Source organism: Artemia franciscana, chromosome 14 (assembly GCF_032884065.1).
Source record: "Artemia franciscana chromosome 14, ASM3288406v1, whole genome shotgun sequence".
NCBI lineage: Eukaryota > Metazoa > Arthropoda > Branchiopoda > Anostraca > Artemiidae > Artemia > Artemia franciscana.
Genome location: NC_088876.1, coordinates 29,164,867 through 29,184,132, shown reverse-complemented (window position 1 = coordinate 29,184,132; position 19,266 = coordinate 29,164,867). Strand labels below are relative to the sequence as shown.

Below are 19,266 nucleotides of genomic sequence, written 5' to 3'. Positions count from 1 at the left end.
GTTTAAAAAATTACGAACTTTCAAATTTAGGTACACCTTACCATTTTAAAACCATTCTAAAAACAAATCCTAAATAGCACAATTCTGCCTCCATGAATAGATGGATCTAAAACTAGCGAAATAGATGGATCTAATGGATACGTTCGTACCATTTTCTGAAAAGAAATAAAGTATTAGAACTGATAAGAATAATAGTGAAACTTGTGCAGGTCTGTGCAGCTTTATTTCAAACTCTGGCAAGAGTTTTAACACTTCACTTTGAACTTCACATGATGGGGGCATTTTCGGACAGGCAAGAAATAATGTCCGTACATGCCCCGTAATCTGTGTCCGGAAATGCCCCACAGTGACCTTTAATAAAAAGATGGCTGCCAAAAAAAAAAATATGAAATTATATACATTACTTTATAATTAGAAAGTAGCCAATAGATCACTCTCTTACCTGCCGAAACTGCTTTCCCCTAAAGCTTGCAGAACGCCTGAAAATTGACAAGGAACATACAGCTAGAAATTTAAATTTACCTCCAAATTTGCATCTGACCCTCTCAAAGGAACATTTATTACTGAATTCTAGTCAGAATTTGATCGAACGTGCGTTACATGCTCGCCATCTACTGACATTTTTGTCAAATTTTTGTATCGATATCTGAACGAGCAATATCGTTTGTCCGATCATGCCCCCGTCCGAAAAAGCCCCTGTCTCCCTTACTTTTCCTCTCAAATCCCGTTTGACTGTTAAAAAGGCACTAGCCCTTGCAGTTTCCAATCAAGTGAGCCCTTTTCGGAGTTTTTTACGAAAACAAGTGGGTATCTCAAAATTTCTATAAGATGCATCTTGGGAAAATACATCAGGGGGGGGGGGTAAAACTTATACACCCGATGGGCATAAACTAGAACCCTTGCTGAATTAACTTGCATAATTTCAGGGCTGAATTAGCTTGCATAAGCATGCTTGCCTTGAAGCGACGTGTGATTAGGAATATATTTTTAGATGGGGGGGGGGTTATCTAAACATAGGCAAAGTATTTGAAAACATGTTTTAGAAAATATTATTATGAAATTGTTAAATCATGCCTTTCTCGGAGAGCTGTTATTGCTTTTATGGTGGTTCTAGGAGGTGAAATATTCTACTATATTATATTCTACCTACTATATTATATTTCACCTTCTAGGAGGTGAAATATAATATCTTATATTCTGTATGTTCATTCTAATATACGTTTAATTCTAAACAGTCTAACTACAGGCAATTAGAAAGTTTTTCTGCAATAAGTAAAACATAAAATTATATAATATTAGTCCCAGCGTCAAAGTTATTGTCTAGGTTTTAAACACGCACTTGGATGTCAATCCCACCATTTTTTCTTTAACATTTTCAGAAGTGAGTTGAATACTTGAATTGAAAATCCTGAATATCCTGGGGGATCTATTCGTTTCATGAATTTATCTTAATAAGATCTCAATAATCTTTAGCATACTAGTCCCAGCCTTGATACCTTGACGAAGTGTCGACAAGTTAGAATACCCTTAAATGTAAGCTTTTTGTTCGATAAGTGTAATTTAGCATTTATTTCGAAAAAGTATTAAGAATTGGTTAGAAATTTCATGGATATCTGAATTTAATCCCAAAATGTAATTGATATACGTATTTTTTCTTTATTGGGTGGAGATTAAATCGAAGTTGCATGCAGAAGTGCTTATTTTAGGCAGATAATTGATCAAGTACCTAAATTTTGTGTTTTTGTGTTATTTTCGACTCCATAAGTCGTGAAGCTTATTTCTTTTTTTAACTGATTTCTGTAGAAGTCGTAATAAGAAGATAGGATGTCTTGTCCTTTCAATAATAAGTAAGTGTCCGTAATACCCAGCCAATTACTGCTCCAAGAACAATCATAGGATGCTATACAATATCTACCTGAAGCGAGCTCCAATAGTTAGCTGATACTCTAAAAGGCTCATTTTCAATGAAATTTTACTTATACAGAATTTAGCTGGTGTTAATTTGAGCCAATAAGATTTTTCTCTGGGTTTTCTCATTTACTGAAAATTTCTATTAAAAGTTAAGAATGTTTGGAATCAGTACTGGGCTAAATTTAGGTGTTAGTACAATTTCATTCTGAATGGGACTTAATATAAAATGAAAATTAATTAATCAAAAAATTAAAAAAAAATTAATTAAATTTGATTAAAATTAATTAATTAAAATTAATCCAGTTTCTGCCTACTTCAAGGCAAACTAGAAATGCAACTTTTTATTCCGTAACCGGCCATCATCATTTTGCTTTTTACAGTATTTTCTATGTTTTGTTGCTAGTCCTAAACTTCTTCTTTAATTTTGTTCTCTTTAATTTCGAACTTAACTTTCCCACTTTTATCATAAAAGAAAAAAAAACTATAGACCATGTAATCGTTCATGTAATCGACGACTTTTAAAATATCCATACATCATTGCTTCTCCTTCTGTCTCCCTTTTTTTTAATGTGTTTGTGCTGTTGCATTGGTGATTTCTATTTTCGTTATACATACATATACGTACATATACATAAACTATGTATCTTCAGGTGTAGCCACAAGGGACTCTTTTAGGTTGCTGGTAAAAGCTCATTTAAAGTTAGATTTTATTATTACCAGGAATTAGTCGGTGTTAATTTAAGTCAATAAGAAGTTTTCCTAGAATTTTTCACTCAATCGGAAAACCCTATGAAAAATCTAGTTGGCTGAAATTAGCGCTAATTAAATCTCGGTACTATTAAAATTTCAGTATAAAGGACCTTAAGGGAGTTGAGATACCTAGCTAGGTTGCTGTCAACTTATATCTCCTAGACAAAATGGACGAATATAATACCCGCTTCCCTTTCACCTCACTCTGTACTTTGCAATTAGTCGTCATTGCGACTAAGTGATTGGTTCCGCAATGTTAACCCAAACAAGTGAGAAAAATAACATACCTGCTGTGAAACATTTATGATTGCCACTCTGGAATGGATTTGGTCTTTGACAACACCCAACAGAGCGATAGCTGCAACCTAGTGAAGAACGAGTCAAGGTGTTTACCGCCATGAAAATACCCCTCCCTCTGACCCCATGAAAAAACTTCCCTGCAAAGTACACCCCCACGGAAAATTCCCCTTGCGGAAATCCCCCCCGACAAAACTACTGTCGGAATCACTTTCAACTTATAAAACAGGGCTTATGAAAATGTTACTCATCTCCCTTATCATTTCCTGAAAGTTCCAAATTAATAAACACCTGGTGTCGTTCCAGAATTAAGCCCTCTTGACAACCCATATGCATATAACGTGTACTGATTTAGTTCAACACTCTCCTAATCATTTTCTGAAAGGCTACCCTGAATACCCTTCGTCTTTTTGGAAAATAAAGGTCAAACTTGTCCACCTCTCGCAATAACATATATTTTATTTAAACAACGGACGAATTGAATAGCTTACAGTCCTTGCCCTAAGGGATGAGGGGGAGTAATTCTAAAAGACTTAATTACTGAACAAATTACTGAACATTACTTAATTACTGAACAAATTGGCAATCTTAAAATTTTGATTGGATGTGTTCTGGGAAATGATGGGCATGGGGGGATATTTGCCTTCTAATCACTTTGACTCTAATTTCTTTTGCATTACTTTTAAAATAGCTCTAGAACTTCTGATTTCCAATCAAATGAGTCCCATTCGAAGTTTATACGCCCGCCCATTCCATAGAAACCTTATTTACCCCGGAGCATAACTTACAACCCTTGCTCCTCGGCTCTGGGGGTTGTTTCAACACTGAAGTCATTGTTATATGCTCTTAAAAGTATTTTGAATAAAATTGCTGTCTCGTAATTTCGATTAGATCTACTTGCAGAAAAGAGGGTGTCAGGGTAGGGGGAGGACAATTGCTCTTCTATCACAGTGTGACTCTTAAAAGGGAACTAGAACTTTCAAATTATATTCAAATGACCTTCCTCTAAAGTTTATTCGACCATCCCTTCCGCAAAAACCTAATATGCCCCCGGGCAAAATATGGAGGGACGGTATCCCAAATCTTTGGAATTAATTTGAACGTAAAGGAGCATTAATATTGCAGTGACTCCGCCATCTCCATCCATTTTTTACCGTTCCTCATTCTTTTTATCTGTTCATCACCTCTTATATATACTAATATCAATTTACTTCGCATTATTAAATTCGTCGATATCAGGCAAAAAATATTTGTAGCTATGATTTTAGCAATCAATTCGTAGAATACTCTTGTCCAAGTATATTACAATTTATCAGATCATCAGTGCATCATAGAAAGTTAAAGCTACCCCCAGTAATCCAGCGGTGACTGGTGTGGTCCTCCCCCCGGAAAATACCCCAACTCGAAAAATACCCCTCTGCGGAAAGTATCCCCATCGGAAAATCATTTTTAAAGTTTCTTTTGTAATCCCTTCCCCGAAACTCTCCCCCAACAAAAATCCTGGCTTCGGATTTTTTTTTTTCAGTCTTTTGATTTTTTAATTTGATTTTGATTTCTTGGACCAGTGTGACTTGTCTCAGATAGCTCGAAAGTGGAAAGGAATGAACACTCGGCAAATTTCTCTCTAATTATGATATTTCACTTATTATATGATCGTCACATATTAAAGTATATTTAAAGGTCAATATTTTTTTTTAATTCAATTAAAATCACGTAGTGATTCGGTAAAATCTAGTTTGCCCCTCCCCTCAATGAAAAGAGGCTCGAGACGCCCCTGCTTAGCGGATGCCAGATTTGAAAATTAGGAACGTGCGCAAAAAATGAGCAGAAAGCGAATGAAAAAGTATATAATCATGGAACTATAGAAAGTATCCTGATTATTATTGAAAAAGGCAAACACTGCCATCAATTGCTAGGCTGGGTAAAAAAAAAGAAAAAAAGGCACTGAATGTGTAAAATGACATAAAAATATAACCCTGTCATTTTGCTTTACCATTTTGACATTTTGTTCGTGCGACAATATAATGCCTGTTCTTTACATCTTTTTTTTTACAGATACCGGAAGCACCTGGAAATTTCGGCTATTACAAACAGATTGAGTACGACAACTATGGATTTCAAAAGGAAAACATTGAAAATGGAAATTGAGCTCATCCTTTGATCAAATTTCATAAGCTTAAATTACAATAAAATCCTTGAAACCACTTTAAAGTTAGATATTTTTGATAGTATAATAATATTAAACGCTCATTGTGCCAGTGTTATCCTTTTTAATTTCTGCGAATTACATATATCCTTTTTAATATTATCTTACAATTCTATTGGTCTTTAGAACTTGTATTGTCTCTCGTCAGCTCGTATATAGACAAGGCAAGGTCAGTATATATATAGACAAGGTCAGGTATTTTTATTTATTTATTTTATTTTTCACCCACACGGTACATAAAGTAAATACGGTGGAGTAAGAATATATATAAAAAAAACACAAAGAGAGAAACAAATACACACACAAAATCAATGAAAAAAAACGGATAAGATGGTGGTGAGGAGATAAGCGCGCAGAAGCTGTACTGTAGAGTTTTCTGTGAAGAATCTCGAAAGTTATATCAGGAACTGAAAATTTTCTAACAAGAATCCAGTTTTTTGTCCAAGGTGGAAGATACAGAAGTTTGCAAAATTTAAAATAATTTGTCCGAATTCTTTTTAAATTACCATTATTAAGAAAGGGGAAAAGACCTGAAGCAAAAAGGACAGAATGATCACAGAAAGTAGAATAAAGTTGGGCCAGCGCACGTCTATTATACTTCCCTCTGTTTGCAACAATCTTTCCACAGCCAATCTGGATCTTTTTACTTATATCACAAACAGTACGCTGACGTAAGCTAAGAAAAGATTGTTAGTAATAGAGATACCAAGCCAACGAATACAATCAACAAGAGGGATAGTGAAGTTATTGCAGTGAAGGGGAGTAGCAGTAGTACAGTTATTGGGAAGAAACTCACATTTATCTATTTTAAGTGAAAGGCCAATATCAGAGAAAGCATCAGAAACTATAGAGACAGTTTGGGAAAGACCCTTTTTGGAACTGATAATCAGAAGCAAGTTGTCAGCATACGCAAGATAAGAAACATCCGTAAGACCAGAAAGGTATGTACCTGAAATCTTAGCCAGCACATTAGAAATACAAGATCTTAAAAAGTGTGGGGGACAGAACACCGCCCTGCCTAACTCCTCTTCGTACCTTTATAATAGTCGCTGGTGCAGATCTTAATTTAAGAAAAGAATTTGAATACCAAGACCTAAGAAGCATTAGAATAGAGAGATTAACCCCAGAATTATACAGAGAAAAAACGAGCTGACTATGGACTACACTATCAAACGCTTTCGAAAGATCCAAAGCACAAATGTAAAGACCATTTCCCTTGGAAGAATTATCAGCCAGTAAAGAAAACAGAATCTTTTGCGCATGCTGACAACCCGCCCCACGCCTAAAACCAAATTGGTTCTCACCCTCATTAATATTTTTAGTCAGAAAAGGTAGAAGGATATATTCAAAAACCTTGGTAATATTACAAAAATCAGTAATAGGCCGATAGCCGAAACAATCAGTCGGTGACTTTCCTCTTTTTAAAATTGACGAAACAGTGCCACACAGAAAACTCTCTGATTCGCTTGAAGTACATAGACATATTTGAAAAAGAAGCTGAAAATGAGATATAAGGGGGGTGCAATCAATCGGCATATGCATCTTAGAAATACCATCCTTATCTATTGAATCAGATTTTAAACTTTTCACAGCATTAATTACGGAAGAAAATAATATGGGCACTATATGACGTTGTGGAATCGTTGTACTAAAGAGGGGGGTAAGAAGGGGAGTTTATACAGAATACACTGAATAGTTAATCATCGAAAAAATTGAAGAATAATGTTTATACCAAGCTGAAGGTGGAAGGCAGTTACTTTTTATCGTATCTCATTTAATTTGTCAGAATTGATTACTTTTCGCCAATTTTTCCTACTCACAGGGAAGTCCATAACGTGGTAACGTGTCGACCTCAGATAACGTTTATATTCGATTTTAGTTTTGCGTTTGTGATCAGCCACACACCCGAAACTTGGCAAACCACATTCATTCCATATCTGGAGCCATCTGAAATCGGCATGTGGTCGGTATATTGCTCGTTAACATGAACAGAAGCAGAAGAAGAGATAATACCAGGTGAGCAAATAATGTGGTCAATATATCACTTGTACTTCCAGAGTGACAAACATATGAAAATTTGTGGGATTTGGGCACAAAGCGGTACGATGGAAGACACTCAAAAAGTGAATCACTTCTCACAGAAGATCGATTAATATCAGTATTAAGGTCCCCAATTTTTATATACTGTAGATAGTTTGACAGTACCTGATTCACAAGATTCTTCAGCAGACCACAAGCCTTTGCAAATTTAGCCAAGGATCTGATCGAATATCCTTCATATGGGAGATAAGAGTTTATAAATACGAGACTTCCGACACGCACAGCCAAAAAAATTCGTCGGAGTAGAAGAGTACTGGGGAGGGTCGATGAATGTCCCGTTTAAAGACATAGGCTAGTCCACCGGAAGGGTGACCGCCAGTAACTTTTGCTTGACTCAGGAACACTGTATGATGCTGACTTCGACACAAAAAATTCAAACTTTAAGAAGTAAGAAGAAGCTCCTGGAGACATACCAAACCGTAGGAAGCGTACAACTCATCAATAATAAAATCCTTGTCATTAGTGCCGTTTATATTAAACGAAATGTCTGAGACTGATGCACTCATGGTTGAAGGGTGGAGCTGCACTTTATCTGATCTTTAATAACAGGGCAGGAAAAGCTATAGGAAAGGTGTTTCTGGCTGCAGTTTGTGCAGTTGGGATCGGCAATGCATGGCTCATCTTTTGTTGATATTGGGTAGGTCCTTAAACTTTTAAAACAGAAAAAACTTTATAGCCCACCCTGAGGCCATTTTTGAAAAATGTAGATTGAGCAAAATATTTCAAAAATTTGAGTTTCACTGACTTAGATAGGCCCAATCTATTTGCATCTTTGATACCGTGTTGGCTTCTGAGTACCTTAATATCTACATCGGTAGGAATATTGCGTGATATACCAAAAACCCGCTTGGAAACCATTTTTTTTGTATTATTGGAGATTACATTCTGGAGGAGCTGAAGTCCTCATTAGCAGACTTTTCCATGCTAATATACCACTTGTCATTGATGGGCTTTATGCTACGTGCTAGTTCTTGTCCAGTAATCTGATCTATAGCAGCTTTTCGCTTCAGAGGATCAGATAAGGCGTCCGGCATCTTTGAGACGATAACGGTTGAATGTGAATCTAGTACTGAAGCTCGGGTAATTGTGGGAAGCTCAATCCATAATTGTCAAGTTTTGAAGACATTCCCAAAACAACTTGCTGGAGCTCGTTAAATTTTGAGAATAGAGAGGTGTAGGCAGTGGCAGGGTACTTCCGTAGGACGCTTTATGACGGAAGTCAGAACATTAGTGTCAGTTTCGTCAAGAGATTTCAGTGCATTATTTGTCTTCCGAATAGGGCAACCTTCATGACCCGGACATAGCTGCCACAATAACGTATATGCCACCTTGACCGAACTAGGGTCAAAAATTTACTCCGTGCCTTTTAACCACGTCATGCTCTGCACCAATTAGCAAATTGCTCTGTACAAAATTCAGTACCGGCGAATAAACAAGGGCAGGGTTATCGTCACTACTGGTAACAGTCATCATCCCTGATACACGCCTAATTTATATACCAATGACCGAGGGAAGTGCAGGTGTATATGCTTCAATGCAAACGAAATATTTAGCTTATTGTACCTAAATGACATGTGACATTCGCAATTAAAACGAAACGAAAGTATTTAATTTTTTCTCATCTTTTATAAGTTTGTTCAAGGTAAGTTTTTGGAAGTCTATTGTTTTTTCTCTCCTATAGATAGGCCATTTTGGACGTAAAATTTCATTATTTGAATGAAACTGTTTTTTTTTTTTTCACTGTTTTACTTCAAATTTTACCCGTTTTTTAAGATTTGCATTTTGTTCTAATTGTCAACGAAAAGGCAATGTTGTCTAAAAAGTTATTTACCTAAAATTCAAAATTTTCACTTAGACACAAGGTCTAAGTGAAACTTAGACCTTGCCTTCTAAGTTCAACGTCTAAATCCAAGGAGTTGGACACACTTTAAACCAAAATGCCTCCCCTAAAGTTTTACAAGTCCAAGGTTAAAACATATAATTCAATAACAGAGAATCTGTCCCTGTGAGCATTGTCTAACAGCTTCAAATAATGTCTTTTGAAGTTCTACAATTGGAGCATGAGAAATTACCCAAAGGAAAAATTTAGCTTTGCATCTTATAAATCGATATAATTACTTTCACTTTTGGTCTAAGATGGCGTTCATGATACTTTTTGTGCTGACTTGTCTCAAATTCCGCTCACTTTTCAAAGTATTTTATTTGTAAGAAAAGGAGAGAATTACTCAATGGAATTTAAGAATTTACTTGCTCGTATGACTCATCTTAGCCCAGCCTCAGAGAAGAGTGTTCTCTAAAATACTCTTGGTATAAACTAAAAACTAAAACTGAAGACTCTAAAAATTAAAACACTTTAGGGACTGTAGAATCTTCTTGATTCTGAAGACTATAAAACATCCTAAGAGTGGTGTCAATTCAGGGAAATTAAGAGGAGAAATTCATATTTAAAAAAGTAGGGTGGGGGTAATTGTGTTTCTGTAATTTTTTCAATGAAAATACAAAAAAAAATCTTCAAAATCTAGGGGGCAGGGGGAAAAGTCTTAGGAGGTTAAGAAAAGGCCCCCACCCAAATGAAGCCACAGTTCTAAGAGGTTGGATTTATTCGAAATGACGAAAAAGAATATTTAGACAAGGAATATTATAAACCTTACAGAAAACTCTAAAGACAGACTCTTACGGCTCGAAAGGCCCTGAATAGCTTCTGAAACCAAACTAAATTACTATTTGGACAAGGAATATTATAAACTCTAAAGGCAGTTAGACTCTTACGGCTTGAAAGGCCCTGAATAATTTCTGAAACCGAACTAAATATTTTTTTTTATATTAATGACTCTGATGCAGTGTTTTCTAGCCTGGAGCCACAGACTAGTCTAAAGGGGAGGGGTGCAAACATTAGACAAGGATTGACAAAAAGTTAAATCAAGTTAATTCACGAAGTTAAGCAAAGTATCTAATGACACTTAACAGTTGATTACAAGCTATGCAAAACACAAGCATACAAAAGGAGACTTGCCAGTATCTGTTAATGCGGTCAAAACAATGGTGAATCGTAAGCAAAATGGCGGCGACAAATACCGCTTGCTGGCAACAAAGTTGGTAGTCGAATCTATGATGAATCCGACGGTCTTTTTTCTACGGACACTTCAAAATTTGCCTTACGAGTAGACGAAGCCAATGCGGGAGCTAAAGCAGGAGCGTAATTTGCTATGAGACAAGGGGGATAACTGGCCCTCGCAGACCACAGTTTGCTTTCCCAGCTGAAATTTGGTTTCTTCAAAAATCTTGCCAAAACTAGCATAAACTTGCATAATTCAAGCATCAACAGAAAAAGATCAGTTTTTTAGTCCATACTTACCTTTATAGTACCAAACGGCTTATGTTTTTAGTTATAACTGTCATTTTTACTTGATTTGGGAAAATTGGCATCAACTTTGCCTCTCCCGGAATTTTGACAAAATTACGCCCCTGAGCTAAAGACACCCCTTTAATTGCATTTGTTTGATGCGTTGAAGAGAATAAAAGATATATTATTTTTCAGATCTATCCCTGACTAGGCCACACACAGTAAAATATTATTTATAAAGTCGACATTTTCAAACAGTTCGTCAAACAGTTCGTGGTAACGAACTGTAGTAAGGAGCGACCCGGCTCAATATTAACCGAAACTCTAAAAAAATGGAATTTTTATGCTAATAGCTACATCAAAAGAATCGCATTTTAATGCTGATTTTAAATATATAAGTTTCATCAAGATTACTCTTACCCATAAAAATTAACGAGCCTGAGAAAATTTGCCTAATTTTAGAAAATAGGGGGAAACACCGTCTAAAAGTCATACAATCTTAACGAAAATCACACCATCAGATTTAGCGTATCAGAGAACCTTATTGTAGAAGTTTCAAGCTCCTATCTACAAAAATGTGGAATTTAGCATTTTTTGCCAGAAGACAGATCACGGATGCGTGTTTATTTGTTTTTTTTTTTTTTTTTTTTTTGTTTCCTGGTTTTTTCCCCAGGGGTGATCGTATCGACTGAGTGGTCCTAGAGTGTCCTGAGAGGGCTCATTCTAACGGAAATTAGAATTTCTAGTGCCCTTTTTAAGTGACCGAAAAATTGGAGGGCACCTAGGCCCTCTCCCATTCTCATTTTTTCCCAAAAGTCACCGGATCAAAATTCTGAAAAACCTAATAACTATGTCTTTGGGGACGACTTACTCCCCCACAGTCCCCGTGGGAGGGGCTACAAGTTACAAACTTTGACCTGTGTTTACATATAGTAATGGTTACTGGGAAGTGTACAGACGTTTTCAGTGGGATTTTTTGGTCCAGAGGGAGAGTTGAGGGGGGTGAGGTTACGTGGGAGGATATTTCCATGGAATAACTTCTCATGGGGGAAGAGAATTTCAATGAAGGGGGCGCAGGATTTTCTAGCATTATTTGAAAAAAAACAATGAAAAAATGAACATGAAAAGTTTTTTTCTACTGAAAGTAAAGAGCAGCATCAAAAATTAAAACGAACGGAAATTATTACGCATATGAGGGGTTTACCTCCTCGTAATACCTCACTCTTTAGGCTGAAGTATTTTTAGTAATTTCAACTATTTATTCTGCGGTCTTTGTGATTCAGAGGTCATTCTTAAGGAACTGGGACAAAATTTAAGCTTTAGTGTAAAGAGCGAGGTATCGACGGGGGGTAAACCCCCTCATATACGCAATAAAAACATACGAATATAGAAGTTCGTTACTTAAGTTAGTTCGTAAGTTACGCATATTTTTTTACCAATGAAAACGCTCTTAAGAAATTAGAAGTTCTAGTTGCCTTTTTAAGTAATCAAAAAATTGGAGGGCAACTAAACTTCCTCCCTCGCTCCTTTTTTCTCAAGATCTTCCAATTAACTACAATTAATTAATATGCAAATTTCGTTTTAATTATTTATGTGCGGAGAGCCAAGATCAGAACATGCATTAATTCAAAAACGTCCAGAAATTAAAAAAAAAAGTTTTTTTAAATGAAAGTAAGGAGGGACATTAAACCTTAAAAACGAACAGAAATTACTCCGTATATGAAAGGGGCTGTTCCCCCTCAACGCCCCACTCTTTACGCTAAAGATTCTTACTGTTTTAAAATATAGAGTTAAGAGAAAGAGTCAAACTTTAGCGTAAAGAGCGGGGCGTTGAGGAGGAAATTTCTGTTCCTTTTAAGTTTTAATGTTGCTCCTTACTTTCATTTAAAAAAAATTGTTTTTTATTTATTTTCAACTAGAACGGTATATTATGGAATAGCTACACTGGGTTTTATACAACCGTTGTGTACCCAATTAATGTCTGTACCTAAATCTTGCCATCGAGCACCAATTAAAAAGACAATACCCAATGTTCTCTGTTGTAGCACAAACAGTGGCGTAATTAGCTATGGAACAGGGAGGCTGCCCCTCCTAGACCTCAGTCCCAACTCCAGACTCCAGTCCCCCCCCAGCTGAAATTTATTTGATTCAAAAATCTTGTAAAATCTAAGATAAGCTTGCATAATCCAAGCATCCACAAAAACGGGTGTTTTCCTTAGTGTAACTTTACCTTTATGGTAATGGTACTATATGGCTCATATTTCTACTTTTACTGTGTTTTTTTACTTATTACGCTATTGATTGCATGCTCCACAGAGTAGTACTCGCATAAAAAAAATATGGATGAGGAACATAACTACGTCTATAGATAGCAATTTTAATATTAAACTTACCTATTTGGTAATTTTTTTGAGAAATTAATACAAAGGCAACAACTGCAGCTATTGAATCAAAAGATAAAATGAAAGTATCCATAAGAAAATTTGAGCCATGGAAAACAAATTTGGAAAAAATGTAAATTTGACATCTTTCCAAGATGAAATAAAAGAAAAGAAACCTCCATTTGTTGAACATTATACAAATAGAAAACGGATACCTTCAGCTATAAAATCGTTCAGTCGAGGATTGTCTACATAAATGCTGACAAATTCACTTTGACTATAGTCATGACATCCAAATATAGCACTGTATGGAAACCACAGCTTTTAATTGATATATCTTGTATTCGCTTCCACTTTAATCTGAGAACCTTAATCCATGGAGAACGAGTAAAAACCGTATAATTGATTCGTCATTTTCTTGAATAAGCCTTTCCCTTATCCCCTTCAGTCAGTGGTTTTATATATTTCTCCTGTAAAATTAAAACCTTCTAAAATATATAGAAATTACATTTGGAATAGAGGGCAGCCCCCTCCTTACATTTTAGATATAGCTCTTAAGTTTTAACATCGTTCCTTACGTTTAGCAACACCTCTTCCATAGAAACCTTATATACCCCTGCGGTATAGTTTGCAACACTTGTCCCCAGGTTCTAGGAGTTTTATAAACCCTGGATTCTCGTCGTATGATCTTCGGTCTATTTTAAACCAAATGAAAATCTAGAAAATTCTATCGGATGCATTCGGGTTGAACTGGGGCTGAGGAGCTAGTTGCCAAACGATTATTTTTAACATTTAAAAAAAGAACTAGAACTTTAAAATTTCGATCATTTGAGCCCCCTCAAAAGTTTATATGATCATATTTCTGACATGAACCTTGAATGCCCCCAAGACATAACTTACAACCGTTTCCCCAGGCCCTGGGGTTTTATCAACCCAGAAGACGTTAATATATAATCTTGGGACTAAATTGAAGACTATAGCTTCTTGAAGTTTTTGATCAGATGCATTTAGGAAGAATAGGGCCTGGGAGGGACTGCTGCTTTCTCATCATTTTTTTATTCTAAAATGGATAACATTGACTTTCCAATCAAATAAGCCTGTCCTAAAGTTTATGCGACCATACCCTTCCATAATATGCCCCCCATCCTTATGCCCCCCACCAGGGAATAACTTACAACCCTTGACCCGGGCTTTGCGGGCTGTGTCAATGTCCGCCCAGGCTGTGTCCCCCCAGAGGATACACGCAGAAAATACCCCTCATGTAAAATACACTCCCCCCCTCCGCAGAAAATATCCCTCCGGAAAAGTACCCAGTACTGATCTATTATATGAGAAAGACACTCAAGAATTTGCATCGCAAATATGAGACTTTACCCGTTTTTTTTAGAGTCTTAATACCAGACAATTAGCCTGGGCTAATAAAGACTATAACAAAGAAATATGGAAGAGGGGCAACCCAGAGTGCATTTTAAAAATACGTAACTTAAACTAACCCAACCCAAATATTTACTAAATATTTAATTAAAATATAGCTACAATTTATTTTTCCACTGAGCCGAAACCAAACAAATTCCTCGTACAATACATAAGTACCAAATACCCCCTCCCCTCCGAAAAAATAACCCCACGAAAAACACCCCATCCCTCAGAAATCAGCCCCCCGTGTCAAATACCCCCCCTCCGAAAATGCCCCTCCGCGGAGTATATAGAAAAATAGAAAATGACAGAGTCTAATAGAGATTCCATTAAAGAGACTATCATAGGCAGCTTAAGTAAACAACCCAAGTAAACAACGATGCTTTCACGATGTATTATATATTTATTTTTTGGTTTTATACCAGGGCACTTCGTATAGAAGGGATTGATGAAAAAACATCAAAAAGGGCTCATTAAATCGGAAATTAAGATGGCTAGTGGCCATTGTAATAGTTGAAAGTGATCGAGTTCAAATACCCCCCCCCCTTCCTACACCCATCATTTCCCCAAGTACTTTCGGTCAAAACTTTTGAGATACCCATTTTGTTCAGCGTATTGAGGGATCCGGAAATTATATTTTTGAGAATAACCCCTTCACCTACACAAAGTTCTCAGTACAGGAGTTGTAAGTTATGCTTTGGGGACGGGTTTTACAGAAATCGTCATCTTTTTGGAGGGGCCTCATTGGATTGTCCATCATAAGTTCTAGTGCCGTCTTTAGAGTCAAAGTAATCGGAGGGCAGATAAATACCCCCCCCCCTTCAAGAAACACAACGTATTTTCTTGAAATATATCTAACAGACGTTTTGAGATAGCCATTTTAATCAAGGCAGTTCAAATATCCTATAAGAAAGAATTTGGGGTTGAAACAAATGTCAAAGTTTGGGGGCAGGGTTGTGCCCCGGGAATATTTAAGGTTTTTTAAGGAAGGTATGGATGTTTGACTTTAGAAGAGGCTCATTTGGTTGGAAATTAGAAGTTCTAGTTGTTAGGGAACAAATATTAGAGCCTTATATTATACTGAAAATCCACATTTATTATTGGCAAATATAATCAACAATTGGCATATTTTATGAAAATCCACAATCAACAATTGGCAAAACCTTCTGACTTGCAGGCGTCTACCCATGGACTACAACTACAACTACCATCTACATTGAATAAAATGGTTATCTCAAAATTTTGACCGAATAACTTAGGAAAAAAAGACATGATAGGGGACTTAGCTGCCCTCCAATCTTTTTGGTGACCTGAAAAGGGCACTAAACTTTAAATTTTCTTTCAAATGGACCCTTCTTTCCAATATTTATATATATATATATATATAATATTATATATATATATATATATATATATATAAAGCTCCCTGCTCAAAACTCCCTTTTTGTGTAGAGTGTAAAGTGCCGGGTCATACCTGCTACAGTATTAGTTGTCCCAAAAACAGGCAACTACAGAAATCATAAGCAAGTGGTATAGCTTCATTTCATGGAAGCTCCCGATCCTTAGTAATTTAAGTATCGAACATGATGTAGTGTGCATTCAAGAGCACTTTATTACCGTGCAAAGTGAAAATCTGCTAGAACTGAATCATACCACGAAGGCCTACAAAGTTCCAGCTAAACAGAGCTGCAGCCGAGGAAGACCTTCTGGAGGCCTAGCTACGTTTGTTCGGTCATGTGTTCTGTCCAGTCTATTCGAAAAGTCTGACAATTTTCTCGCAAGACGAATTGAAATTTGTGTATTTATTAACGTGTATTTGCCAACATATTATAAAGATGAGCGTTCAGAACGTCTTTTTGCCCTTTCTTGTGAGAAACTAAATTCATGTATATCTAAAATTAAGCGCCAAGGTTTTTCTTGTGTAGTAATTGGAGATTTCAACTGCAACCTTTCTGAGATTTCTTCTCTACAATCATCTTGTACCTCTTTGATTAAGAATCTTTTTGGTGATTACCTTGCTGTGGTAGGAAAAGATAGGGATTTTACATATATTCACAGCTCCTCCAGTGTGTCAAATCTAGACCATGTTGCCATTTCTCATAACTTAACTGTTCAAAATGTTAGGGTAGTAACAAACTATCAAATTTCTGACCCCCTTCCTGTCTCGTCTTCTGTACATATTGTCTCTTCGAATTGTCACCAAACCCGCCAGGAAACCCAACAGCCTAAATTTCGTCTTGATTGGCTTAAGCAACTATTTGCTCTGGCGACAGAAGAAATTCTTAATAAAATCCGTATTCCCTTTCATCTCCTCCAAAAACCGAAAGATATCTCTAAAGAAGAAGTCCGAATTTGTCTCAATATTTATTGTACTGAAATTTGTCACGCTTTCCTTCATGCTGAGAGGTTAGCGATACCTAAAGTAAAAGTTCGTAAAGGGATGGTGCAAAAATGGGTCGAAAATCATTCGCTGGTAGCCGCTTGTCATCGAGCAAAATTCTGGTTTTCGGTATGGAAAGACTGTGGGCGCCCAAGATCTGGTATAATTAATAGCATCAGACTGACTACCAAGCGTAGATTCTCAAAGGAGCTCTCCCTCCACCGCAAATATCTCGTTGATAGCTATTCCGCCCGTGCAAAACAGGATCGAAATTTTCTTTTCAAGTCTGTATCTTTGGCAAAGCCTACCCCTCTGTTGTTGCCGTCTGAAATCCCTGTCGAGGGTCGGTATTCTTATTATGCGAGTGAATTTGCTGCTCCTAACCCCCAGCTTGAAGACATGAACGAGAGAGAATTGGATGAGTTCCTTGATAAGCTTCCGCACGGTGATTTTGTTGTCAGTTTAGAGTCCGTTATTCAAGCAATTTGTCGGTTGAAAAATAAGTCTTCTTGCGGAATTGACCGTGTTAGCGCTATCCTTATTAAACATGGTGGTTCGGTTCTCGCTATGTATCTTTCGCTTTTTATGCAGGTGATCTTCAAGCAAGGTGTTGTTCCCTCCTCCTTCTGCGTAGGGGATCTCACCCCCATTCCGAAGAAAGGGAAAAATGACATCAAATGCTCGTCTTTCCGTCCCATTACAGTCGCCACATCTTTATGTAAACTATTCGAGCTTCTATTCATTAATGAACTGGAAACTAAATGCTACACCCTGCCACGTCAATTCGGATTTAAGCGCCGCACTGGTTGTGCCGATGCCTTGACGGCGGTAGTGAGTGTGCTACTCGATGCGGATTTTTCTGGAGAGAGCATTGCCTTAGCTAGTCATGACATCAGCCGTGCATTCGATTCACTCATACACACTGCAATGTTATTAAAAGCTTCACAACGAGGTCTGAATCCCTGCATAGTTCGATCCCTACGTGATATGTACTCGAGGCTGTCCATTCGCCTAAAGATTCCTCCCGACAAAAATTTGCCTCCCTGGCCTCATGAAAAATTGATCCCCGTTTTGAAAGGTGCCCGCCAGGGAGCTGTCTCCTCCCCTCATTTGTTCAATAATTATGTTCTTCAAGCACAAGATAAATGCCCAATCTCATGCATTCTTTCCTCTATAGACACCTCCTTAGTATGCTACGCCGACGACGTCTTGAACTTAAGTAGAACATTGTAAAAAGCTTATGACATTTTTGAAACGCTTAAAACCGAATATCTAAAACTTGGCCTCAGTTTTAACACTGAGAAAACCGAGATAGTTCTCGTCAATTGGCAAAAAACACCACTCGTGCCTTCACTGCTTTTTGGTGAAAATCTCGTGAATACAGCTGACCACATAAATTACCTCGGAGTCCCTATTGGCTCGTCTCTAAGGCATACACGCCTTCTACTGATCAAACACCTCAATCGACGAATCTCCGGCTCGTATGCTTCCATAGTTTCTGCTAAATTCCGTTTTAGCCGCCCCCTCCTTGCCAGCCTATACAACGCTACTGTTTTACCTCATATTCTGTACCTGGCACCATTTCGGAAACTATTCTCGAAGGTTGAACTGTCTAAAATCCGTGCGCTTTTCTTCCGTTTTGCTAAATACCTCCTACGTTTTCCTCCCTGGTACAGAAACTCAATCCTCGTTAAAAAGTATCACATAACCGACCCTCATGTTGCAGTTGAAAATTTAATCAAAAGACACAATATTAAAATAGTAGATCACGATTGGTATAATCTCCTTTTACGATAGATCTGTTTTCGTTTTATTCATTTTAGTGCTGTTTTGTTTGCCCTTTTATTAGTTGAGTCTCTTTCTAGTTATGCCTCTTCTGATATGTTCTTATATATTTTCTTATATTTATATGTTCGTGCTCCGTCTTTCAAGTACTAATGTATATTAATTGCTAAAGTAGGAAAGCAGTCTTCCTTTCTTCTTCTGCTTTCTTTTTTGCTTATGTAGTTTATTTTCTTTTTTTTGGTATTTATTATTATTTTTTATAGTTTATATTTTTATGTTTGGTTTTATAGAGTGTGTTTTTTTCTGTATTTGTGCTTTTGCACTAGTGATTTCTTTTTTCATTATATATATATAATATAATATTTATATAAAGCATATATACATACATATGTATATAAAGCATATACATACTAGCTGTTGGTGTGGCGCTTCATGCTACACCAACACCTAGCTGGTGAGGGTTCTTTACGCCCCCCTCGCGCGTAAGTCGTTACGCGCCATATTTGTTACTTGCCATTGTAGTTGTGTCCCACCTGTGAATATAGATAGATATATATATATATATATATGTTTTTAACTACGTAAAACTTGCGAATATACAACATTCTTCGCTGTCCCATTGTCTGTGCATATAAATAGATTGTCAGGTTTACCGACTCTTGAACATGCAACATATAATTGCCCATGGGAAAACAAT

At 36.8% G+C, this 19,266-nt stretch overlaps 2 protein-coding genes across 4 annotated transcripts in view; both read left to right on the top strand.

Moving 5' to 3' along the window:
• The window catches only part of LOC136035545 (uncharacterized), a 57,095-nt gene extending 51,834 nt beyond the window's left edge, over positions 1 to 5,261 (top strand). For all 3 annotated transcript variants that reach the window (XM_065717399.1, XM_065717400.1, XM_065717398.1), the window contains exon 7: positions 5,014 to 5,261. In XM_065717399.1, coding sequence (XP_065573471.1) covers positions 5,014 to 5,106 — 93 coding nt within the window. In that variant the 3' untranslated portion in view covers positions 5,107 to 5,261. The remainder of the gene's footprint in view (positions 1 to 5,013) is intronic.
• A 1,887-nt stretch (positions 5,262 to 7,148) lies between these two features.
• On the top strand, positions 7,149 to 18,017 carry LOC136035774 (uncharacterized). The gene is made up of 2 exons (XM_065717746.1): positions 7,149 to 7,180; positions 15,971 to 18,017. Exons 1-2 carry the CDS (start codon positions 7,149 to 7,151, stop codon positions 18,015 to 18,017), a joined length of 2,079 nt encoding a protein of 692 aa, XP_065573818.1.
• The last annotated feature ends 1,249 nt before the right edge of the window (positions 18,018 to 19,266 follow it).

Excerpts from the sequence above, each read along its gene's own strand:
- LOC136035774 (XM_065717746.1), top strand. The coding sequence starts at position 7,149 with ATGAACAGAAGCAGAAGAAGAGATAATACCAG. Across the intron at positions 7,181-15,970 it reads AGAAGAAGAGATAATACCAG|TAATTTAAGTATCGAACATG; the intron begins GTGAGCAAATAA and ends CCCGATCCTTAG.